Consider the following 26115-nt stretch of genomic DNA (forward strand, 5'->3'; position numbering starts at 1 on the left):
GAGACATCGATCTCAGCTCCCCACCATGAACACTGTGGAGCTAACTTACAATATTAATAGATTAGTTATTTGATATGTTAAGTGATATTATCCAACTGGTCTGCAAGCTTTCTTGAACAAAGAAACTTAGCTTGTCTGTTTTGAAACACGTCAAATTGCCTTCCGCTATATCTCTTGAGCGGTAATAAACCAGGTGCAGTGAGCTACATCTTACTTTCCACAGACAGAGCACCTGCTATTTACAGAACTGCTTTTATAGACAGTACTATTGTAGGGGAGGAGCTTAGGAGACTTTATGGCACCTAACCGCAACTCCTTTGCTTGCATCTTTGGAAACAGCTCTATTTCCATCTTTAATATCTTTATTTTTCCCTTTCAGGGTTCTTTTGAAGACCCTGACCTGGAGTTACACGCAGGGTTCAGTTCTTTGTGGGAATGGGACCCACTCTCGGGGTTTCACAACTGGTCGTTGTTCGGCACGCTAAGGGCTCGGCCTAAGAACTTCGCTCGCTTTCAGAGGACTGGGATTTCATGGGGACCAGAGGTTGGTGCCTCTGCAGGCGATCGGTATGTCATTGGAGACTGAAGATCTCTGGCTGTGTGCCCAGAGACCCCAGATCTTTGGGCACAGAGCTCAGAAAAAAAGCAACGCAATGGACTTTTAACATCGTAAACCAGCGAGTAGTTTGTTATGTCGCCCCTCTCGCTGTGAGATGGAGACACCTCTTTCTCCCTTATTAGGGGGCGAGAGAGAGAGAGAGAGCACCTGTGGTGGGGGAGGGGGATTGTTGCTTGCTGCCGCTTAAGTGCGGGAGGGAGAGGAGCTGAGGTGGGGGGACTTTGGGGTTCTAACATTTAACTGTAATTAATTCCTTGGGGACACTACTCTGTTTTTGTGGATGTTTGCGAAGAAAAAGCGTTTCAGGATGTGTATTGTATACACTTCTCTGACAGTAAATGTGCCTTTGAAACCTTAAAACCTTTGAGTACATTGTTTTAACTTCAAACTGATTACTGCTTTCCATTTACATTTGAAGAATTGAAGGCTGACTCCTATTTATGACCAAAACCTAAACAATGTATGTTGGATCAATGTATATTACATCTGCTTATTTTTAGAAGTGGCAGCAGCTGAGTTTAGAACGTGAGCTTAGCAAACATAAGACCCCCTGGGTCAGGGACTGAATATCCATCACAATACAATTTACAATTGTTTGACAGTACGAAGTCCACTAACCTTATCTTTAATATCCACTCTGGCATTGTGGTTCAGAAGAAAGGAAACAGCATTTTCACTCTGGTTGGCAACAGCAAAATGGAGGGCAGTACGATCTGACTGCTCAGGAACAGATGCAAAATTAAAGATAACATATTTAACTTGAGATACTGTTATAATATTCTTACTGCAAAATTCTTAAGTCTGGAGAAGAGTCTTATTTCTTAACAAGTAATGGATAAAAATCAGAGTTAAGTTAATTATCACTGACATATGTTAAATGTGTTGTTTTGTGGCAACTGTGAAGTGCAAACATAAAAATTACTATAAGTTACAAAACTCAGATAGTGCAAACTGGAATAACGAGGTAGCGTTCACAGGTTCATGACCATTTAGAAATCTGGTGGCAGAAGGAAAGAAGGAGATTAATACCTTCTTTAAAAAAATAGTGGTTTATATAAACAAAAATGAGCAGCTGCAAGAAGAACCAGGAAATGAGAAGGAAGAAGAGCAGAAACAACAGGAAAAAGAGGACTAGAAAAAGGACAGTGAGAAACAGCTGGCACAGCAAATATGGAAGTGGTGCAGTAGTTAAGTTACAAAACTGGTAACCCAGAGACCTGATGAAGAAATCCAGAGACCAATATTCATATCATAATATGGCAACTACTGGTTATTACTCACATTCAGACCAGAATTTGGATTTTTTTAAAAATCTAGTCATTAGTAACAACAATCGCAAAACAGCCAGATTATCATCTAGTTATTTATGTTCTTCAGGGAAGGAAATTTCCGATCTTGCTGTGGTCTGGCACACATGTGCACTCAGACCCAACAAAACACTGAGTTACAAACGCCTTCTGTTCAAGAACAATTACCAACCAGATCCGGAAAAGTACATAAGTAAAATAAAATGCCGTATGCACGCTAATGAAAACCACAGCTACTTTTGTTATTTAACACAATAGAATATTTATATAGTGTACATTATAAATTACTGCTGGCAAGATGAATGTTTGTTATGTTCATATGATATCTGATTATCATAGATATTGTACATATAAGTATGTATAAATATAACACTGCAAAAGAGACCCACATCAGTTTGTCCAAGGACATATGTGCGTATTACACCAAGATGTGAAGACCAAAGTGATTGCAATAGTTATGTATGGCCCATGAGTATTATAGCTGAAACTAACCTGCACACATTGATGGCAGACCTGCTCCTAATATAGAGAAGGTAGCCACTGACTAATGTCAGTGTTCAGCTTTCAGTCCACTGACAATAATACTATCACCAGAGGTACGAGCACGGGCACTCCGTTTCAGCCATGTTGGCCTATCATGGGAAGGATGTGACAGTTTGGAGAGGGTGGAGAAGAGATTTACAGAAGGGTGCTGGGTCTGAGGTCATGTGCTGTAGGGAGAGGCTGGGCAAACTATGGTTGATTTCTCTGGTGCATTGGAAGCTGAAGGGAGAACTGACAGATGTTTATTTAAAAAATAGTAATAACCAAGCCATAAACAGGGTAGACAGCCAGAACCTATTCCCCAGGATTGAAATATGCAGTAGTAGAGGGTAAGCATTTAAGGTGAGAGGGGAAGTTCAAAAGAGATGTGCGAGGCAGGTTTTTTTTGACAGTGTGATGGGTCCCTGCAATGCACTGCCAGGACTGGGTATTGAGGCATATATAAAAGAGAGGTTTAAGGGGCTCTTGGATAGGCGTGTGAGTAAGCTGAGAATGGAGGGAAATTGATCATATCCAGGCAGAATGGATTAGTTTAATTAGGTGTTATTAGCCGACTTAGTTTGGCCAGTTCCCCTGCTCTGTGCTGGCTAGGAGTTCATAGTAAAGGAGTCAGTTGCCTGGCCAGAGATCCTGCCCTTTATTGGAAATAAAGACCAGCAGCCAAAATAAGAAGTGAGTCAGGAAACATGGCCAGACAAATTAATGTCCACTGTCTCATGTTGAGTTGTGGCTCAGTACCAGAACTGGTTTAATTCACATGTGGTCAGAGTTACTGAAAACCACAACTGCACCACTATCTACACAAAATGCTTAATATTGTTCCAGATTTCACATCAACACATCCAGCTGCTCAAACACAGCAAGCTTATCATTTGCATTTATTGGGACACTCACAAATACTTCTCCCCTATCCCTGCTTTCGAGCACGCAACACACAGATTTTAGCAGCAAACTAGCAGGTGGACATAGAGACCACACCGATTCAGTCACTTGGAGGAGGGTGTGTTGCAACCGCCAGCAGACCACCATGCAGCAAGCATCCAACAACGTTGGACATTACTGAGAAGAGCATGATTTCATATCATCCAACAATATTTTCTGCCTCACAGATGGTTCAAACTCCTTACATCACCACTTCTCTCACCATCTCCCTGCCTTTCTCACTTCAGATATCCAAGATGCACTATGGGCCAAGCCCCAACATATTCTGGGGATGAAGAACACACCACACTCAGGAGGCATGCTCCCTGAATCGGTGGAAGTAAAGCTGTGAACTATCTCAAATTCCTCTACTGTCCTCTTCTGCTTAAGAGACCTTGCTTTGGCCACTCTCCTCCTGCCAGTACCATAACATGTGGCTGAGGGACCATACTTAGGCTTTCAAGGTCCAGCAACAGTTCGTTCAAGAAGCCTTCAACATGGAGCTTACCGCCAATTGTTGACAACTGGTGAGCTCTCTAGCCATAACATTGGAGGACAGTGTCTTTTAATTATATCAATACTGGCTTAAACAATTAGCTGAGAATTAGTATAGGTAACTTCACGTGTCCATGCCACTTTCATGAGGCATTTTCAAAAATAAATACATTTGTGGAGCCATTTGGACTCCACAAAAAGAGTCCTTTTCTTTAGAAAAGCTACATATGTTAGCCTCATTCCTGCTTCTCCTCAGCTTCATTTTCCACCACAACCCCAGATCTCATCTTGGCCAGATGACCTTGGAGTAATAACTGGTACAGAAGAGGACTGGCTGAGAATGGGATATGCTCATCCTGGGCCTTCTAAGCTAGTATCTGCACAGAGTTTCTCTTGGTGTTGTGAAAACTATTTTCCATTGGCATTCGCCTTAGCTTTTCAGGTTTCTCCTCATGAAGCATCCCTTACGAAAGGTGCCAAGTTACTATGGTAGGATGTAAACCATTTAAATTATAGCTTGGAATCTTTTCTATATAGGAATAATATTTATGATATAATGAAATGACATATTACTCTCAAGGCTTCAAGCTTGATGCTGTCAGGCCCCTTGTGTAATAATAAAAGAGTGCTGTATCATTGGATCAGGGCGCAAACTCCACACAGACAACATTTGAGGTCAGGACTGAACCCGAGATGTGAGGCAGCAAATTATCTTGCTGCACCACCCTAATTCTAAGAAAATTATGCATCTTTTTCACATAAAAAGCAAAAAAAAAAGGAAGTGCATATATCAGAATTTGAAAGGGAAACAGAAAATTCTGGAAAGAATAAGCAGTTCGTGGAATGTTTGTGGTGAAGAAAGTCAATCAGAGCTCTTCTCAGTTCTCCCTTCATTGATGCTACCTGGTCCACTGAGTACTTCCATCAATTTTTGTCTTTATATGTTTTTAAGTTATCTTCCTCTTCAAGTTTATTGGCTCTCCCCCTCAGGGTACCATATTCCAGGTAAATGTATTGTAGGTGATAAGCAGATGGGGAGTGGGTAATGTCTCCAGAAAATGAGGAGAAAGAGATGGAAGAGATTAATAAAGGGGTAGAGATCGAGGGTGGATTGGTACGTGTAGCAAAAAAAGGAGTGGGTTACCTGAAACTGGAAAACTGCAGGTTACCCAAGATGGTCTTCTAATTTGCATTTGACTTCTCCATGGCAATAGCACTATCCCTCAACAACTTCTCTCAATTTCTCTCATGTTTTACATATTAAAGATGTAGCCATAGGCTCTTTCTTTTTGTTGGCAGTGACCCAAGGCTACTCTGGCATTCTTCCCCAGTGCTTCCTCCGCTACATTGCCGCTACTGTCTGCACTTATGTGGAGTTCATCAGTTTTCTCACCTTTGCCAGCAACTTCCACCCAGCCTTTAATTCACTAACACTTTTCCTCCCATTCTGCAGTTCTCGGTACCCCACAACCACCTCGACTACTGTATACCGCTTTTTGTCCTGCCTCTCAGTTTCCCCAGCTCCACCACATCTGCTCTCAAGATGAAGCTTTACACATTAGGAGATCTAACATGTCTTCCTTCTTCAGGAAATGTGGCTTCCAGTCTACTATAGATATTTCCTCCATTCCCCACACATCTGTTATTACCTTTCCTCCCCCCCCCCAACAGAACAGAGATAGAGTTTGTTACATTTTGTAACTTCAAAATCTTTTACTAATTCAAAGGAAGACACAGGAGTCCAAAAATGCAGGTCTAACTTCAAGTTTACTGTAAGGGAGGCATGCATATATCACATGGTGACATATGCAATTCACATATTTATACATAAAACCCATAATAAATTATTCAAACAAACAGAGAATGCTTAATCAACCAGTATACAGTATATACAAGGTTACTCAAAATTATTGGAACATTACATACATGACAGAGTTCTCCTGGTCCTCCCATCTCACCTACTGGCCTCTGCACCCAACACATCATCCTTCACCACATCTGCCCATTACTTCTTTTGCTGAAAATTCCAGCATCTGCACTCTAGTCTGCCTGCACTTTAATTAGATTTTAAACTCCACTGCAAACAGTTTGTAAATTAAGGAATTGTTCACTAATACTATAGGAAATGTGACCTTACAATGTTTAAAATCGCAGATAAATTCTGGTTTCCAGCCTCTGCGGTAATATTGACAACAACTGAGAGACCAGCCACAGGATTGTAAGGAAATAATAAACTCTCTTACTGCTTGTGCGAGATGGGTTTTCCTTAGTCCTCTTATAAAAGATTACTACTTCTATTAAGAATCAAGAGATCATGTTAAAATTAAGGAATAGCAAAGTCACTGCTGAAGAATATTCTATGCAAGACTAGCATCATTACTTACCTCAGTTCTAATGTTAATCTGGACATTTCGGCTTAAGCACTGTTCCAGGGTACTTACTTCACCAGCTTTTGCTGCATTGTGGAATATCTTCTCATCAGGCAACACTGCAATGGAAAAAGAAAAAAAGAAACATTAATAGACAATAGACAATAGGTGCAGAAGTAGACCATTCAGCCCTTCGAGCCTACACCACCATTTTGAGATCATGGCTGATCCTCTACTATCAATACCCGGTTCCTGCCTTGTCCCCATATCCTTAGATTCCCCTATCCATAAGATACCTATCTAGCTCCTTTTTGAAAGCATCCAGACAATTGGCCTCCACTATCTTCTGAGGCAGTGCATTCCAGACACCCACAACTCTCTGGGAGAAGAAGTTTTTCCTTAACTCTGTCCTAAATGACCTACCCCTTATTCTCAAACCATGCCCTCCGGTACTGGACTCTCCCAGCATCTGGAACATATTTCCTGCCTCTATCTTGTCCAATCCCTTAATAATCTCATACGTTTCAATCAGATCCCTTCTCAATCTCCTTAATTCCAGCCTGTACAAGCCCAGTCTCTCTAACCTCTCTGCGTAAGACAGTCCAGACATCCCAGGAATTAACCTCGTGAATCTACGCTGCACTTCCTCTACAGCCAGGATGTCCTTCCTTAACCCTGGAGACCAAAACTGTACACAATACTCCAGGTGTGGTCTCACTAGGGCTCTGTACAAATGCAAGAGGATTTCCTTGCTCTTGTACTCAATTCCCTTTGTAATAAAGGCAAACATTCCATTAGCCTTCTTCACTGCCTGTTGCACTTGCTCATTCACCTTCAGTGACTGATGAACAAGGACTCCTAGATCTCTTTGTATTTCTCCCTTACCTAACTTTACACCGTTCAGATAATAACCTACCTTCCTGTTCTTACTCCCAAAGTGGATAACCTCACACTTATTCACATTAAATGTCATCTGCCAAGTATCTGCCCACTCACCCAGCCTATCCAAGTCACCCTGAATTCTCCTAACATCCTCATCACATGTCACACTGCCACCCAGCTTAGTATCATCAGCAAATTTGCTGATGTTATTCTCAATGCCTTCATCTAAATTGTTGACGTAAATTGTAAACAGCTGTGGTCCCAATACCGAGACCTGTGGCACTCCACTAGTCACCACCTGCCATTCCGAGAAACACCCATTCACCGCTACCCTTTGCTTTCTATCTGCCAACCAGTTTTCTATCCATGTCAATGTCTTCCCCCCGATGCCCTGAGCTTTGATTTTACCCACCAATCTCCTATATGGGACCTTATCAAATGCCTTCTGAAAATCGAGGTACACTACATCCACTGGATCTCCCCCATCTAACTTCCTGGTTACATCCTCGAAAAACTCCAACAGATTAGTCAAGCATGATTTACCCTTGGTAAATCCATGCTGGCTCGGCCCAATCCTATCACTGCTATCTAGATATGCCACTATTTCATCTTTAATAATGGACTCTAGCATCTTCCCCACCACCGATGTCAGGCTGACAGGTCAATAGTTCTCTGTTTTCTCCCTCCCTCCTTACTTAAAAAGTGGGATAACATTAGCCATTCTCCAATCCTCAGGAACTGATCCTGAATCTAAGGAACATTGGAAAATGATTACCAATGCATCTGCAATTTCCAGGGCCACCTCCATTAGTACCCTAGGATGCAGACCATCTGGACCTGGGGATTTGTCAGCCTTCAGTCCCATCAGTCTACTCATCACCGCTTCCTTCCTAATGTCAATCTGTTTCATTTCCTCTGTTATCCTATGTCCTTGGCCCATCCATACATCTGGGAGATTACTTGTGTCTTCCTTAGTGAAAACAGATCTAAAGTACTCATTAAATTCTTCTGCCATTTCTCTGTTTCCCATAACAATTTCACCCAATTCATTCTTCAAGGGCCCAACATTGTTCTTAACTATCTTCTTTCTCTTCACATACCTAAAAAAGCTTTTGCTATCTTCCTTTATATTCCTGGCTAGCTTGCGTTCATACCTCATTTTTTCTCCCCGTATTGCCTTTTCAATTAAGTTCTGTTGTTCCTTAAAAATTTCCCAATCATCTGTCCTCCCACTCACCTTAACTTTGTCATACTTACTTTTTTTTAATGCTATACAATCTCTGACTTTTGTCAACCACTGTAGCCCCTTTCCCCCCTTTGAATCCTTCCTTCTCTGGGGGATGAAATTATTTTGCACCTTGTGCATTATTCCCAAGAATACCTGCCATTGCTGTTCCACTGTCTTTTCTGCTAGGCTATCCGTCCAGTCAACTTTGGCCAGCTCCTCCCTCATGGCTCCATAGTTTCCCCTGTTCAACTGCAACACTGACACCTCCGAGCTGCCCTTATCCTTCTCAGATTGCAGATAAAAACTTATCATATTATGATCACTACCTCCTAATGGCTCCTTTACTGCAAGATCGCTTATCAAATCCTGTTCATTACATAACACTAAATCCAGAATAGTCTCGTCCCTGGTCGGCTCTCGTACAAGCTGTTCCAAGAATGCATCCCGTAGGCACTCTACAAACTCCCTATCCTGTGGTCCAGTACTAACCTGATTCTCCCAGTTCACCTGCATGTTGAAATCCCCCATAACTACTGCAACATTACCTTTGCCACATGCCAATGTTAACTCCCTATTCAACTTGCACCCAATATCCATGCTACTGTTTATCATTAACAGTTATCAGGCAACACGAGTGAATCTGCAGATGCTGGAAATAAATAAAAACACAAAATGCTGCAGAACTCAGCAGGCCAGACAGCATCTACGGGAGGAGGTAGTGACGACCCTGATGAGGGGTTTCGGCTGGAAATGTCGTCACTACCTCCTCCCATAGATGCTGTCTGGCCTGCTGAGTTCTGCCAGCATTTTGTGTTTTTAACAGTTATCAGTATCATTTGTCAAATATTAATTACTAAACACTTATTACCAAGTGTGGCAATATCTGAAAGCAAACATTGCAATAATACCATCTTCCAGATCCAAAGGTACTATGTAATCACTTCTAAAGGGCACTCATTATTGTAATGTAGATGACACAACCAGTGTGTGGTATAACATCACACAAAGAATGAAAGAGAAATCTCTTTGTAACTACTAAACAACTTTTGACATTCTCTGCATTCAAATAACTTATGTCCTTTATACATGATTCCAACCAAATAAAACACACCATATTTGCAAAAGTAATTTCAGTACTTATTTATGTATTCTTGCAATGGTGGCATATTGCATGTAAATTACTTATGAAAGGCTGACTGCTTACAATGCCCATGGAGGAACTGTAGCAAAGGTTTGCTTGACTAGCTTCTGAGATAGCAGGACTGTTGCGTGAGGAGACAAGTAATCTCCGGGAATTATAAATAAGAATGTTGGAATATGAACTGAAAAGCAAGGTCACAGGATAAGCAAAGACAGAAAACCAGGCCCACACGGGTCCAGCGTAAATCAAAGATTAATTATCACAATCCACAGAGAAAACTGGCTTTAGAAGATTAATTGTGAAACTGTATAATTCAAAAGTAACTAATGTAACACAAATATTATAAAGTACTAGAGGCTTTTTGTATCAGCGAAGCATTTTTGAGGTCTCACTTGAAGTGCTTCCTGAAGTACACTATAAACTCAGTCTGTATAAACCAAGTTGTGGCAGAGCTGTAAAAGTTTAAGAAGATTTCTTCAGTGTGCTGTCTTGATCTGACCCGTCATTAAAATGGTCACTGGGTCTGATGGAAAGCAAGATATCGAGTGCAGGTAAAATACACTAAATCTCTCCAATGAGGCGAGAGTGGAGACATTCAGCTGAGAAGTGATCTCATTGAAATGGACAAATTTTGACTGGGAGAATGCTGGGAGGTTCTTTTCTCTGGCTTGGTTTGGTGGGGAGGGAGAGGTCTAGAAGGAATTTCAGAAAATAAGATAGGAGATTTTAAGACTGGGGTGCAGAGTAATTTCAGTGCTCAGAGGGTGTAGGTTTGGAATTTTCCTCGCTAGAAAGCCATGGAGGTCAAGTTGCTGAATGTATTTAAGATGTCGTGATACATGTTGGGACCAATGACATAGGCAGGAAGAGGGATGAGGTCCTGAAGTGTGAGTTTCGGGAACTAGGAAGGTGGGACCTGTACAGATTGGATGGGTTGCATCTGAACTCGAGGGGGAGCAATATCCTTGCTGGTAGGTTTGCTAGCATGTTTCGGGAGGGTTTAAACTAATTTGCAAGGGGGATGGGACCCGGAGCGATAGAGCAGTGGAAGAAGTGCATGGAGTAAAGCCAGATGTAACATATAGAGAGGCTTTGAGGAAAGAGCAGCAGAATAAAGGGTATAAAGGTAGTAAGGTAGAAGGGCTAAAGTGCGTGTACTTCAATGCATGAAGCATCAGGAACAAGGGTGATGAACTGAGAGCTTGGATACATACATGGAATTATGATGTAGTGGCCATTACAGAGACTTGGCTGGCACCAGGGCAAGAATGGATTCTCAATATTCCTGGATTTCAGAGCTTTAAAAGGGATAGAGGGGGGGAGGGGAGGAGGGGTGGCATTACTGGTCAGGGATACTATTACAGCTGCAGAAAGGGTGGGTAATGTAGCAGGATCCTCTTTTGAGTCAGTATGGGTGGAAGTCAGGAACAGGAAGGGAGCAGTTACTCTACTGTGGGTATTCTATAGGCCCCTTGGTAGCAGAAGAGATACCAAGGAGCAGACTGGGAGGCAGATTTTGGAAAGGTGCAAAAATAACAGGGTTGTTATCATGGGTGACTTTAACTTCCCTAATATTGATTGGCACCTGATTAGCTCCAAGGGTTTAGATGGGGCAGAGTTTGTTAAGTTTGTCCAGGATGGATTCCTGTCACAGTATGTTGACAGGCCAACTAGGGGGAATGCCATACTAGATCTAGTATTAGGTAACGAACCAGGTCAGGTCAGGTCAGTGAGTGAGCATCTGGGGACAGTGATCACTGCTCCCTGACCTTCAGCATTATCATGGAAAAGGATAGAATCAGAGAGGACAGTAAGATTTTTAATTGGGGAAGGGCAAATTATGAGGCTATAAGGCTAGAACTTCCGGGTGTGAATTAGGATGATGTTTTTGTAGGGAAATGTACTATGGACATGTGGTCAATGTTTAGGGATCTCTTGCAGGATGTTAGGGATAAATTTGTCCCGGTGAGGAAGATAAAGAATGGTAGGGTGAAGGAACCATGGGTGACAAGTGAAGTGGAAAATCTAGTCAGGTGGAAGAAGGCAGCATACATGAGGTTTAGGAAGCAAGGATCAGATGGATCTATTGAGGAAAATAGGATAGCAAGAAAGGAACTTAAGAAGGGGCTGAGAAGAGCAAGAAGGGGTCATGAGAAGGTCTTGGCGAGTAGGGTAAAGGAAAACCCCAAGACATTCTTCAATTATGTGAAGAACAAAAGGATGACAGGAGTAAAGGTAGGACTGATTCGAGATAAAAGTGGGAAGATGTGCCTGGAGGCTGTGGAAGTGAGCGAGGTCCTCAATGAATACTTCTCTTCGGTATTCACCAATGAGAGGGAACTTGATGACTGTGAGGAAAATATGAGTGAGGTTGATGTTCTGGAACATGTTGATATTAAGGGAAAGGAGGTGTTGGAGTTGTTAAAATACATTAGGATGGATAAGTCCCCGGGGCCTGACGGAATATTCCCCAGGCTGCTTCACGAGGCGCACCTCTGGCTAAGATCTTTATGTCCTCGTTGTCCACAGGAATGGTACCGGAGGATTGGATGGAGGCGAATGTTGTCCCCTTGTTCGAAAAAGGTAGTAGGGATAGTCTGGGTAATTATAGACCAGTGAGCCTTACATCTGTGGTGGGACAGCTGTTAGAAAAGATCCTTAGAGATAGGATCTATGGACATTTAGAGAATCATGGTCTGATCAGGGATAGTCAGCATGGCTTTGTGAAGGGCAGATTGTGTCTAACAAGCCTGATAGAGTTCTTTGAGGAGGTGACCAGGCATATAGATAAGGGTAGTGCAGTGGATGTGATCTACATGGATTTTAGTAAGGCATTTGACAAGGTTCCACATGGAAGGCTTATTCAGAAGGTCAGAAGGAATGGGATCCAGGGAACTTTGGCCAGGTGGATTCAGAATTGGCTTGCCTGCAGAAGGCAGAGGGTTGTGGTGGAGAGAGTACATTCAGATTGGAGGGTTGTGACTAGTGGTGTCCCACAAGGATCTGTTCTGGGACCTCTACTTTTAGTGATTTTTATTAATGACCTGGATGTGGGGGTAGAAATGTGGGTTGGCAAGTTTGCAGACGACACAAAGGTTGGTGGTGTTGTAGATAGCATAGAGGATTGTCGAAGATTGCAGAGAGACATTGATAGGATGCAGAAGTGGGCTGAGCAGTGGCAGATGGAGTTCAACCCAGAGAAGTGTGAGGTGGTACAAACTCCAAGGCAGAGTACAAAGTAAATAGCAGGATACTTGGTAGTGTGGAGGAGCAGAGGGATCTGGGGGTATATGTCCACAGATCCCTGAAAGCTGCCTCACAGGTAGATAGGGTAGTTAAGAAAGCTTATGGGGTGTTAGCTTTCATAAGTCGAGGGATAGAGTTTAAGAGATGCGATGTAATGATGCAGCTCTATAAAACTCTAGTTAGGCCACACTTGGAGTACTGTGTCCAGTTCAGGTCACCTCACTATAGGAAGGATGTGGAAGCATTGGAAAGGGTACAGAGGAGATTTACCAGGATGCTGCCTGGTTTAGAGAGTATGCATTATGATCAGAGATTAAGGGAGCTGGAGCTTTACTCTTTGGAGAGAAGGAGGATGAGAGGAGACATGATAGAGGTGTACAAGATATTAAGAGGAATAGACAGAGTGGACAGCCAGCGCCTCTTCCCCAGGGCACCACTGCTCAGTACAAGAGGACATGGCTTTAAGGTAAAGGGAGGGAAGTTCAATGGGGATATTAGAGGAAGGTTTTTTATGCAGAGAGTGGTTGGTGCATGGAATGCACTGCCTGAGTCAGTGGTGGAGGCAGACAGACTAGTGAAGTTTAAGTAACTACTAGACAAGTATATGGAGGAACTTAAGGTGGGGGATTATATGTGAGGCAGGGTTTGAGGGTCAGCACAACATTGTGGGCTGAAGGGCCTGTAATGTGCTGTACTATTCTATGTCAAATTTCTGGACACTATAGGCATCATGGAGAGCAGGAGTATTGTATTAAGATAGAAGATCAGTTGAAGTTGTGGAATGGCAGAACAGACTTTGTCTTGTCATATGTTTCCATGACGTAAATGAGTAGTGTGCAAGCATTGCTCTGGAAAACAAAGCACATCATACAACAAGATGTTAATGGCTTACAACCATTCTCTTTCCAGCATTGATTTCTTGACTGCATTACTTTGCTAGAACTTTTTTATTTATTTATAAAGACAGACTACTAACCTCACTATTCTAAAATAAGGTATGCACTGGAAGATCATGTGTTTTCTATTTTGTACAGTATGCAAATATTGTAGAAGATAACCACAACCTATTGATTGAACAAGAGAAAATCTGCAGATGCCGGAAATCTGAGCAACACACACAAAATGCTGAAGAACTCAACAGGCCAGGCAGCATTTATGGGAAAAGAGTACAGCTGATGGCCGTTTCCTTTCGGCACCTATCCATGTAGAAAGCCTCTCAGGATTCTCACACCATGTTATTAAAATATGGGGCATATCAGATCAGAGAGTAGATGGTTATATTTTGGCCCAAGGGTCTCCTGTAGCTTCAACATATTTAATGAGCCATTTATCAGTATAGATACATTCAGATGCAACATCTTCTCCAATTCTGAAAAGAAAGAAAATGTAATGATGGAAAATATACAGCACTTGAGAATGAACATAGATTGGGTTTTAGTAATTGCACTGCAATTCTAGAACAAAACTAGGGATTATTGAATGCATGGTGTTCAAAAGACAATACAATGAATGCTTATGTAAATTCTTTATTGCAGGTTTACAAGATTAAGGATGTTGATGATGGAGGTGCCTCAGATTGAAAATTACATGCCACTCTCATTTTTTGTGTCACATTTACTCACCATCTTTAGAACCTGGAAAATATCTAATGGTCATAGCAATGTGAAATTTACAAAGTGAAAAATTGAACGTGAAGAGCAATAAATAACCAGCCAGAAAGCTGGGCTGGAGGTAATCTGCAGAAAAGTGCAGTATGTTGATAATGGAGTTGTGATGACTCAATCACCCTTTAGGTGTTAGCAGGAGCAATTTAAATCACCTTTTCAGTATATTAAATGTTTTTTAACTCAAAAAATAAGGCAGTCCCATCTGAAAGTAAAGCTGTGACCATTTTAGGTACAAGGAAGAGGAACAGAAGCTTTAGGACCCACACCACCAAATTTTCAGGAAGTCACTAACCTACAACCATCAGGTTCCTCAGTGTAGTGTTGATAACTTCACTTACTACAACTCCAAACTGATTCCACAACCTATGGACTCACATTCTATCACTACACGTCTTCATTATTATCTATTTAGATGTTGTCTTTTGCACACTGTTTCTCAGTCTTTGTGTATAGTTTTTCAATGATTTTATTGTATTTCCTTGTTGTGAATATAAATGAATCTCAGGGTAATGTATATTAGTCATACTGTATACATACTTTGATAATACCTTTACTTTGGACTTCAAACTTTCATTTTATTCTGAGTCTGCTGGCATGAAAAACATCGCTATCATTTAAGCTAATGAAACTTAAAAAAAAACCTTGCCTATAAAGGATTTATTTTTCACAAGATTGTAAAACTACTTTCTAAATATATTATGGTTTAGTCACATGGTATTTATGCTCTGGAACTGCTAGCATAATGGCTGATTCATTCAGCTCTTTAAGAGAGGACCATGAGCTCACACCTCTGTGAACAATAGACTTTGTTTACATTAAACTATCCCAAAACTAAATAAGTGTGATTTTAGTGTTACAGAATGCTAGAGGAACTCGGCAAGCCAGACAGTATCTATGGAGAGGAAGAAACAGTTGATGTTTCGGGTCTAAAACCTTCACCAGGAAGTGAAAGTACGAGGGTAGAAGCCCGAATAGGAAGGTGGGGGAATGGGAAGAATGTGATAGGTGAGGCCACGTGAGGGGGAAGGTGGGTGGGTAGGGGCAGTGGATGAATTAAGAAGCTGAGAGGGGATAGGTAAAGGGTTGAAGAAGAATTAATCTAATAGGGGAGCACAGTGGACCTGGGAAGATAGGAAAGGAGAAGGGGAAACCCATTTTGGTTACCCTTTCATCCCTGGTCTTCTCCTCACCTCGCTCTGGTCCCCCACCTCCTTCCCTATTTTTGTCTTCCTATTACATTCCTTCTTCTTCAGCCCTTTACCTCTTCCACCTTCATTTATCCTCCTCCCCTACCCAGCCCCTCACCTGCTTTCATCTATCACCTGCCTGCTTCCACTCCTCCCTCTCCTTTTTCTGGCTTCTGCCCCTTCCTCTGCAATCCTGAGGCAGGGTCTGATCCCAAACATCGACTGTTTATTCCTCTCCATAGATACTACCTGGTCTGCTGAGTTCCTCCAGCAATTTGCTTACGAATTCCAGCATCTGCAGAAACTTTTGTGTTTATGATTTCAGTGTTAACTTGCATGGGTGTCAATTTTTCCAATGTTCTTTCTCCACTGAACATACATGTGTATTTTACACTTACAGGTTATTTATAAACCTGTAAGCGTTATTAAATAAACACACTTCTATAATATTACTAAATTCAGAAGTTTGGTGTGCATACATACATCTGTCCCTAGGAAGAGGAGAACTTTTTTCTTTCCTCCTCCTCTCCCCTCCCCCTTTAGTATCAGATTTATGACTCATAGAAACAGGCACCTCATCCCAACTTGTCCATGCCTATCAAGATTCTCATCTAAGCTTTTTCCATTTGCCTTTGTTGGTCCCATATCACTCTAAACCGTTCCTATCCACGTACTTGTCGAAGTTTCTTAAATTTTGTTAGTGTACCTGTTTCAACCACTTCCTCTGGCAACTTAGTTCCACACACTGATTGTCCTTTGGGTGAAAAAAGTTGCCCATCAGGTCACTATTAAACCTCTGCCTGCTCATCTTAAACCTGTGTATTCTACTTCTTGATTCCCCAACCTCAGGGAAAACTGCATATTCACTCTATCATGGTTTTACACACTTCGGTAAGATCAGCCCTCCTTGGGCCGGCCGGTGGTGCAGTGGCATCAGCAATCGACTCCGAGGCGGATGGTACTGAATTTGAATCCGGCCGGGTCCCAACCTGAGGGAAGTAAAGGCCTGGCAATCTACTTCCGTAACTTACCACAAAAACCCTAGGGGTAACTACACTATCCACAGGCTCGCCATGAACGGCACCCAACAAGACCACCCGTCACCTGAAGTCTCTACCAACTGAACCCCTCTTCATAATTCAGCCCATTCAATGCCGGCAGAATCTCCGCTGTACTCTTTCAAACTTAATGGCATATTTCCTGTTGCAGACAATACTCCAAGTGTAGCCTTACATCCCAACTCGACCGATCAATGCAATCATGATAAAATAAAAAGGCTTCTTCATCATCACGGTCTATCTGAAATACCATTCACTGTGAAAGTCCTATCCTCAGTTGTCTTCCTAAAATGCAACATCCCACCTGGATCTCAATTAAAAATCTTGGTCGTGGGGAAGAAAACCGGGAGTGTGGGTTACCTGTAATTGGAAAATTTAATGTTCATACCACTGGGTTGTAAAACTGCACAAGAAGAATGACCGTTGTCCTTCCAAATTGTGTTTGCCTCTCATAACAATGGAGTCAGGGGATAGCAGACAGGTCATTGAGGGAGTGGCGAGGAGAGTTAAAACGACATGCCACTGAAAGTTCAAGATGGCAGTGGCAGACGGAATGCAGGTGCTCCGCAAAACCAGTTCGCTGATTTACACTTGGTTTTGCCGGTGTAGAGGAAACTATAACATGAGAACCCAATGCAGTAAACCAGTTTGGAAGAAGTGCAGGTGATATGGAGAGATAACAACAAGGTGTTGAAGTGAAGGATCTATGACTCCATGACCTTTGATCAAACGCCATCGAGTTGAATGGCGCACTAGACTCCTACGGTTGTTTTCAATGATTCAAAGCATATTTACAGTATTGTCTGCCGACCTTGGCATAAACTATTCTCAACATAGAGGTGGACAATTGTACTACTGAGGTTCACATCGTCCGCTTTTAAATCTGGATGGACTGTGCCACGTTGTCGCTGTTATTTACTGATGTATTTAGCTAATACAGTACTGTATTCTTATTTGTCTTAACTAATACTTGAACCTCAACTATCATTCAAAGTGGACATTGACAGGTTTGTAGCATAGCCAAACTGACTAAATCCCAAAGTGTACATGGAAGTTGATGATAGGTCCTTGATAAGATATGGAATCAAAAGTTACGGGGAGAAGGTAAGAGGAAGGGACTAAGAGGGGGAAAATCAGCCATGATCGAATGGCAGAGCAGATTCGATGGGCCGAATGGTCCAATTCTGTGTTTTACGGTATTGTGTAGTGTTTTAAAAATCCGAAGATCGGCATAAGTTCCCATGCAAATATTGGCTATGTGGGCTCTTGTTTAGATTGGCTTTTTTCAATGAACCATTCATAGTATGATTGTTCTCCGTATATTCACATTCCCGCTGTATTTGTACTCACAGATCTCCAGCTGGGACTTTTCATCCCTCGAAGAATCCTTCAAAATACTGTTGGTTATTTCTTTCATTCTTCCAGCTCCAGATCGCAGATTTCCAGAACAGTTCTTTTGCTGTGTATGAACTTGAACCCCGTAAGTTATTTTTTCTTAGGAAAAAATCAAGATAATGTTATCTTTCCCAATGGTAGCGTTTAAGCGGGATGAGTTTGGGTCTCGTCTTATTCCATCACCAAAAGAAAAATCCGAGGGAATGTTTCGCGATGCTCGATCGGCCTCGGCAGCCCTAGAACCTGTTGACCCAGGTGAGTTTTGCTTCTGGAAACTGCAGAAGGCGCGGCTGCAGCCGAGCCTGTAAACGTCAGTTTGAGCTTTACCAATAAATGGCTTTATGGGCGTTCCTGGCACACTGGCTTTCCAGACGGCATGTGTAAACTGAAGACCAGATGCTATTATCTGCGGGAAAAAATAAACTGCTGGAGGAACTGATTGGGCCTCTAGGCATCTGTAGAAAGAAATGGACAGTCAACAATTTAGGTCCACATCTTTCATCTGGACTCGCAGAGGAGGAAAGCTTCTTCAAAGTGGGCATTCCATGAAGAAACTTTTGTGGAGTACTAGAATAGAGACCCAAGAGACTGTGAATGCTGGAAACTAGAGCAACAAACTACTGGAAGAATTCAGAGGTCAGGTGGCACCTGTGGAGGGAAATAGGCAGCTGACATTTCATATTGAGAACCTGCTACTGGACTGTTGTGAGAACTACCACCCGCATCTCAAGGGTTTTATGAATTGGATGGTCTTCAGTTATCAATTTATTTATTAATATACCAAGAAGAAGAGTCCCTGCCGTTCCCTCGAACCCCGCCGCCCAGCAATCCCCCAAATACGGGGCAATTTAATGACCAATTAACCCAACAACCAGTAAGTTTTTAGACTGTGTGAGGAAACCAAAGCATACGCAGTCCTTACACAAACTGCTTACAGTGGCAGATTAGAGAAAGTAAGGAGCTCTTAAGTTGATTAGACCACAAGATATAGGAGCAGAATTTACACCATTCACGTCAACTTCATCATTCTATCATGGCTGATATGATCCCGCTCAACCCACTCGTCTGCTTTCTCCCCATAACCTTTGACCCTTTGATTAATCGAGAACTTATTAACCTCCACTTTAAATATATTCAATGATTTGATAAGACCATAAGTTTTAGATTGGTGCATTTTCTTCTCCAAATGCATTTGAAGCTATTATATTTGACCTTTTGACTATCAATGACCAATTAATAAGTAAGCAGTGGAAAAGATACAGAAATGCAAGAAAATAGGAGCAGGATTATACCACTTGGTCTCTCAAGCCAGCCCCACAATTCAATATGATCCTGGCTGATCTCCTGAGGCATCAAGTCCTCTAACAGCTTACCACAGCCCTGAATTCCCAGTCTTTCAATGTTCACTTTGAATACCTGGAATGATAATAAATGCAGCCAAAACTTCACTTTAAAGCATTGCACGGAGCCAAAACAAATTGGGAATACCTGGAACAATCTCTACAATTCGATTAATTATTAGATATAACAGCTGAGCCAAGTACATGCCACCAGATAAAAGTATCCTCACCTCCTACCCTAATGCTCAACAAATTCAGCCCAGCTTAAAATTAAGCATTTGATTTATCCAGTTAAAATTTCATGGATAGACTTGGATCACAAGTTTACCGGTAGAGAAGCCAGGAGACTCTTCCCAATGAAAGTGAACATCTAGGGTGAACAAGCACTGAATTTGGTGTGGTGTCCTCAGATTGTTAGATGTTAGCTTTTGTTGAGTTAGACCATAAGACCAAAACTCACGGGAGCAGAATTAGGTCATTCGTCCCATCGAGTCTGTTCCTCCATTTAATCATGGCTAATTTATTATCCTTCTGAAGCCCACTCTCCTGCCTTCCCTCCATAACCTTTGACACCCCTACAAATCAAGAACATATTAACTTCCATTTTAAATATATCCAATAACTCGACCAAATGAGATAACTTAGCTTAAGTTAGGTTATGTGGGATTTTGCTGGCTACTCATTGATTTTTCTTATGTAAGCATTTATATTGCCTTCATTGTTTTGGACATGGGTTGATGGAAAATTCAGACCAAATTTTAATGGTGATCAATTCATCAGTCATTGGCTCTGTTGTGGCACGTTATACAGATACATTTCTGGAATCAGGCTTGAATGATAACTTAGTCTAATAGGTGCTAGTGCATAGATCACAGCTATTGTTGGATCATCTTCCTCTTGCCTCTGTGATGAAACCAAGTGTTATTTACATGGAGATAGTATTCCAAGTGAGGAGTGGAGTTAGTGTTCCCTAATCTTTCCTTATCATTCAGAGGTCTGCAACCTTTCTAAACCTGACACTTAAGCCAGAAACTGTTGAATGTCATATGAGGTTCCCTCCTCCACTTCACCTATAGCATCCAGAATTTGAGGGTAAACACTGACAAGTACAACATGCTGATGGTGTGAGCAAAAGCAGAAGTTGTGAAATTATCTGAGAGATACTTTACTAGCATATTTTTAACAGCAAAACCCATAAATTAGGAAGCCAGACTGCTCCTCACAGCAAAAAAACCAGGCCCATCAAGTCTATGCTGAATTATTATTCTGCCTGGTCCCATTGATCTAACTTCATAACCCTCCTATCTACGTAGTTATTCAAAATTCTCTTAAACGTTGGAATCAAACCCATATCCATTACTTCTGCTGGCAGCTTGTTCCATCCTTTGAGTGGTGTTCCCCTTAAAATTCAAGATTCAAGCTTGTTTAATGTCATTTCCAGTACACAAATGTAAAAGAGAAGTTGAATATGGTGTTGGAGCTGAACTTAGCCACATATTCTTAAGTGTAAAGCAATTACAGCAGGGGGCTAAGCACACAGCCCCATTGTGCATCTGTGTTGGTGGAGATTGTGGAGATGTTTTTGCCAATCCAAATTGACTGGGGTCTGCAAGTGAGGAAATCCAATGTCCAATTGCACATGGGGGTAGTGAGATCAAGGTCTCAGAGTTTACTGATTAGTTTTGAGAGGATGATGATATTAAATGCTGAGGTGTGAATGATAAAGAGCATTCTGAGGTATGTATCTTTGCTGTCCAGATGTTCCAGGGTTGTGTGAAGTGCCAATGAATTGGCATCTGCTGTGGACCTGATGCTTTGGTAAGTAAAATGAAGTGGATCCAAATTGCCACTCAGACAGGAGTTGATATGTTTCATCACTATCCTCTAAAAACACATCATCACTGTGGATGTAAGTGCAACTGGGCGATAGTCATCGAAGTAGTTCACCATGTTCTTCTTAGACACTGGTGTCAATGAAGCCTGCTTGAAGTGAGAGTTTGATGATATCAGTGAACACACCAGTCAGCCAACACAAGCCTTCAGTACTCAGCCAGGTACTCATTCCGAACTTCATATGGAGGAGTGAAGATGTCTGAAAGATTTATTTCAATGATAGCTCCATCTGACTCTTCCGTTTCACACACGCAATGGCAATCCCTCGAGGTTGAGGATGATGATCTTCATTCTGTTGATCTATTTTTGGGCTCTAAAGTGGCTTATGAGTCCAATCTTGGCTTTGAAAGTTCTTCTGCATCCAGGACAGGTCGTTCCACATGGCAGATTGGGCTTTGGTTGTTGCTGCCTCTCTTTCCATTTTCTTCTAATTCTGCACATCTGTTGGTTTTGAAAGTTGCTGTTCCTTCTCAGATGATGGCTTGCTAGAGTTTCCTGTCCTTGGCATTGGTTTCCCAGTTGTTGATATCGATGTTACATTTCTTCATGTTGGCTTTTCAGATATCTTTGTGTAATGCTTACACGACCGGCAGGTGTATGTCTAGGGGAAAATTCGTCCACCCGCCAAACCGTGCCTCCCATATACATGTATGCTGTGAAATACATGCTAGTACAAACTCACACACACAATATCAAGCTCACACCAGATACGTTTACAGAATACACTTTATAAATCTTACTAGAACTAAGTGATAGTGATTAATAACAATACAATATATATGAAGGGAAAGAAAATTAAGAAAAGGCGCCAAAACTTATCAAAGTTCTGTCAATTAGTGCACATCGTTGGAGCTCAGTCATCAAATCCTCCAACTACTCTTCGCTCTTCTCCGACCTCCGCACCTGGGACCGCCCTTGGTGATCGACCAGCAGTGCCGCACCTATCCACCTTCCTCGCCGTCTTCTTCCCGACTCCCAAAAAGACCATGCAATCCCAGCTCCCAGACTCACAAGAGAAAATAACATCCAACCCAATTGGTTAACAAATGAATACAATACCGTTATCAGCAACTTAAACCCAAACAAGCTTCGAGAGTGCTCTGCAAGAAAAGCACTCTCTCACCAGTTAACATAACAAAGAAGCAGTTTTACTTTTAACGAAGAAGCCATTTTGATTAACATATGCAGTATATTTGAATCTCTTCTGTTGTCTGCATCTTTTATGTTTGCCTTCTTTAAGCTGGAGTAGGAGATTTTTTTCGGCAGACATTCATCTTTCCTCCGAACAACATGACCACTCCATCTTAGTTGGTTTTTGATGACGTAGGCTTCAATGCTTGTTGTTTTTGCTTCATTTAGCACACTGACATTGGTTCTTCTATCTTCCCAGCTGATACTTAAGATGTTTTGAAGACAGCATTGATGGAGCTTTTCAAGTGCCTTCAGATGTTGTATGTTGTCCAGCCTACCACACAGTAGGCTTATTCAGAAAGTCAGAAGTCATGGGATCCAGGGAAGTTTGGTCAGATGGATTCAGAATTGGCTTGCCTGCAGAAAGCAGAGGGTCATGGTGGAGGGAGTACATTCTGAGTGGAGGGTTGTGACTAGTGGTGTCCCACAAGGATTGGTTCTGGGACCTCTACTTTTCGTGATTTTTATTAACAACCTGGATGTGGGGATAGAAAGGTGGGTTGGCAAGTTTGCAGACAACACAAAGGTTGGTGGTGTTGTGGTTAGTGTTGAGGATTGTTGAAGATTGCAGAGAGACATTGATAGGATGCTGAAGTGGGCTGAGAAGTGGCAGATGGAGTTCAAACCAGAGAAGTGTGAGGTGGTACACTTTGGAAAGACAAACTCCAAGGCAGAGTACAAAGTAAATGGCAGGATACTTGGGAGCGTGGAGGAGCAGAGGGATCTGGGGGTACATGTCCACAGATCCCTGAAAGTTGCCTCAAAAGTAGATAGGGTAGTTAAAAAAGCTTATGGAGTGTTAGCTTTCGTAAGTCGAGGGATAGAGTTTCAGAGTTGCGAGGTAATGATGCAGCTCTATAAAACTCTGGTTAAGCCACACTTGGAGTACTGTGTCCAGTTCTGGTCGCTTCACTATAGGATGGATGTGGAAGCATTGGAAAGGGTACAGAGGAGATTTACCAGGATGCTGCCTGGTTTAGAGAGTGTGCATTATGATCAGAGATTAAGGGAGCTAGGGCTTTACTCTCTGGAGAGGAGGAGAATGAGAGGAGACATGATTGAGGTATTCAAGATATTAAGAGGAATAGTGTGGACAGCCAGCGCCTCTTCCCCAGGGCACCACTGCTCAATACAAGAGGACATGGCTTTAAGGAGGAAAGTTTAAGGGGGATATTACAGGAAGGGTTTTTACTCAGAGAGTGGTTGGTGCGTGGAATGCACTGCCTGAGTCAGTGGTGGAGGTAGATACACTAGTGAAATTTAAGAGACTACTAGACAGGTATATGGAGGAATTTAAGGTGGAGGGTTATATGTGGGGCAGGGTTTATGGGTCGGCACAACATTGTGGGCCAAATGGCCTGTACTGTGCTGTATTGTTCTTTGTTCTTTCTGATGCATACAGGAGCATTGGGATTACCACAGCTTTGTACACTAACATTTTGGTGTCTGTTCGGATGTCATGATCATGGAAGACTCTTGTTCAGAGACGTCCAAAAGCTTATTCCAGCACATTTAAGATGATGTTGGATCTCGTCATTAAGGACAACATTGGAGGACAGGTGACTTCCAAGATACGGAAAGTGGTGGGTTCCTTCTGAGGAATTGTTAAACCAAATCTCGTCTGTTCTCTCAGATAGTGGAAATGATCTCATTGCCTTAACAAAGAGGTATCCTTTATGTCCTGATCAATGTTAGTTTCTTAATAAAACCAACAAAACAAAATAGTAGCTGAATATTACATTTCACTTTTGTGGGAGCTTGTGCAAGAATGCACATCAGCTACCAACTTCCTAAATATCATTCATTTTGAAAGTAGTGCTGGAGATAAAGAACATTGGAGGTCAAGCTATTAGAAGCTGTGAAATTTACAATATAAAAGTCAGTCTTTCACATTTGAACATTTAATAACATCTTATATTCACTTTCTCCTCTTGAACAATCTTCAATATATTTATTTTTCTATTTTGCAACAACAGTAATTTTGGTTGCATTGGTACACTGTCTATTTTTGGGGTGATCAGTATTAAACAGAAATAAACTAGCATAGAACCATTTTACAATAATTGTAGAACGCTTTGGTGACACTGCAGCTGGAGTATTTTGTGCAGTTCTGGTGTTCTTACTTATATAAGAATATATTGCCATAGAGGTGGTGCAGTGAATGTACCCCAGAATGGTTTTTTGGATGGAGGGACAATCAGACAGGGAGATTAAGCTACCAAGACCTGTTTTCCCTATAAATGAGAATGGGTAGGGATTACACTGAAACATGCATAACTCTGACAGGGAATGACATGCTTGGTACAGGGAGGCTGTTTTTCTGTCTGACAATGATGTTGGTGAAGGAGGGGCCTAATACTCTGGGTCATTAGCTCAGGAAATGGTGCAAAACATTTGTGACTGAATATACTGAAAGAGATGGAAAGATTTCTGGGAATGTGGTATTGACATAGGGGATCAGACATAATTGTACTGAATGGCAAGGTAGGCACAGGTCAAATAGCCATCTACCACTAATTTGCAATATTTTCTGTTTTGCAAGCTATTCCTCAGCTTATTGAGCTAAATAAAGCATGTAAACTGAGAAAATAAAGCAAGTAACTGGTTTATCAAAAGGCTTCTCCCTCTAACTGCTAATGCTAACAAATAAATGTTTTAGAACACAATGTCACATTATTAGTAAATGTTTCACCAGATGACTAGTTACATTAAAACAGATCCAGAAAAACTTTACATGCAAAAGCAGATATTGCAGATTTTAATGCAAATAATACCTATGAATAAGGTTGGACAGAACCAAATCTCACGTCAACCAAGAAGTACTGCTTCACTGATAGAAATACTTAAAACTTTCATTAAAATAATTCAATGAGTACAGCTTTATATATTTTCATAAATAGCTTATAAAATATTAACAATTAATCATACTAACTAAACATATAGAATTTAAAAATATATTACTCTGAAATAGAGATCTTTTTTACAATCTTTGCATATTACATGATATAAGAGCCCAATTATGCTCTTTATTTCAAATTTGTACTGTTTCTTGTAAATAGCATTTCATAGATTCATTTATTACAATTAAATTCAGTTGATAAAATTAATTATACATTATTGATGAAGGTATGGCCATTTGAAGTATGACTTAACTATGTGATGAACAATTCTTTAGCAACCTAATCAATGTAAAGTTGCTGATCTGTAGAATTTATTAAATACATAAACAAAAGTGCTTGCTTACATTTCCATTACAGGTAATTCAAAGTGAAATAAAATCAGATATTTGTTACATTGCAGCTTTTCATTTAAAGAATCTATCAATTGTGTTTATGGAACTATTGCACTTTGCTTTCTTAGTTATTGGCTGCTGGGCTGTTGATCCAGTCCTGAAAATGAGTAAATATTAAAGAAGTATATTAAAAAAAACAAAGCAGCAAGAGACAACTTGAACAATTTAACTTTGACCAGGATTTCCAAAGAGGGCTGAACAGAATACAATACTGAAATTCTAAGACTGCTTTCCATTTGTTAAGTGTTGGTACGAATATACATATCTATTCTTCAGAATACACTGGAATATGATCTATATTAAAATAATCAGAGCAATTAAATGTTTAAAATTTATTTTGA

At 41.3% G+C, this 26115-nt stretch overlaps 2 protein-coding genes across 6 annotated transcripts in view; both read right to left on the reverse strand.

Moving 5' to 3' along the window:
• Window positions 1-18128, reverse strand: part of LOC132396310 (ankyrin repeat and death domain-containing protein 1A-like) — a 77508-nt gene extending 59380 nt beyond the window's left edge. The window contains exons 1-3 of the mRNA XM_059973830.1: window positions 18014-18128; window positions 6270-6373; window positions 1238-1336 (exon numbers count right to left, since the gene is read on the reverse strand). Coding sequence (XP_059829813.1) covers window positions 1238-1336; window positions 6270-6373; window positions 18014-18080 — 270 coding nt within the window. The 5' untranslated portion in view covers window positions 18081-18128. The remainder of the gene's footprint in view (window positions 1-1237; window positions 1337-6269; window positions 6374-18013) is intronic.
• Window positions 18129-22005: 3877 nt separating this feature from the next.
• The window catches only part of polk (polymerase (DNA directed) kappa), a 77089-nt gene continuing 72979 nt past the window's right edge, over window positions 22006-26115 (reverse strand). For all 5 annotated transcript variants that reach the window (XM_059974528.1, XM_059974527.1, XM_059974529.1 and 2 more), the window contains one exon: window positions 22006-25871. In XM_059974528.1, coding sequence (XP_059830511.1) covers window positions 25787-25871 — 85 coding nt within the window. In that variant the 3' untranslated portion in view covers window positions 22006-25786. The remainder of the gene's footprint in view (window positions 25872-26115) is intronic.

Source organism: Hypanus sabinus, chromosome 7, assembly GCF_030144855.1.
Source record: "Hypanus sabinus isolate sHypSab1 chromosome 7, sHypSab1.hap1, whole genome shotgun sequence".
NCBI lineage: Eukaryota > Metazoa > Chordata > Chondrichthyes > Myliobatiformes > Dasyatidae > Hypanus > Hypanus sabinus.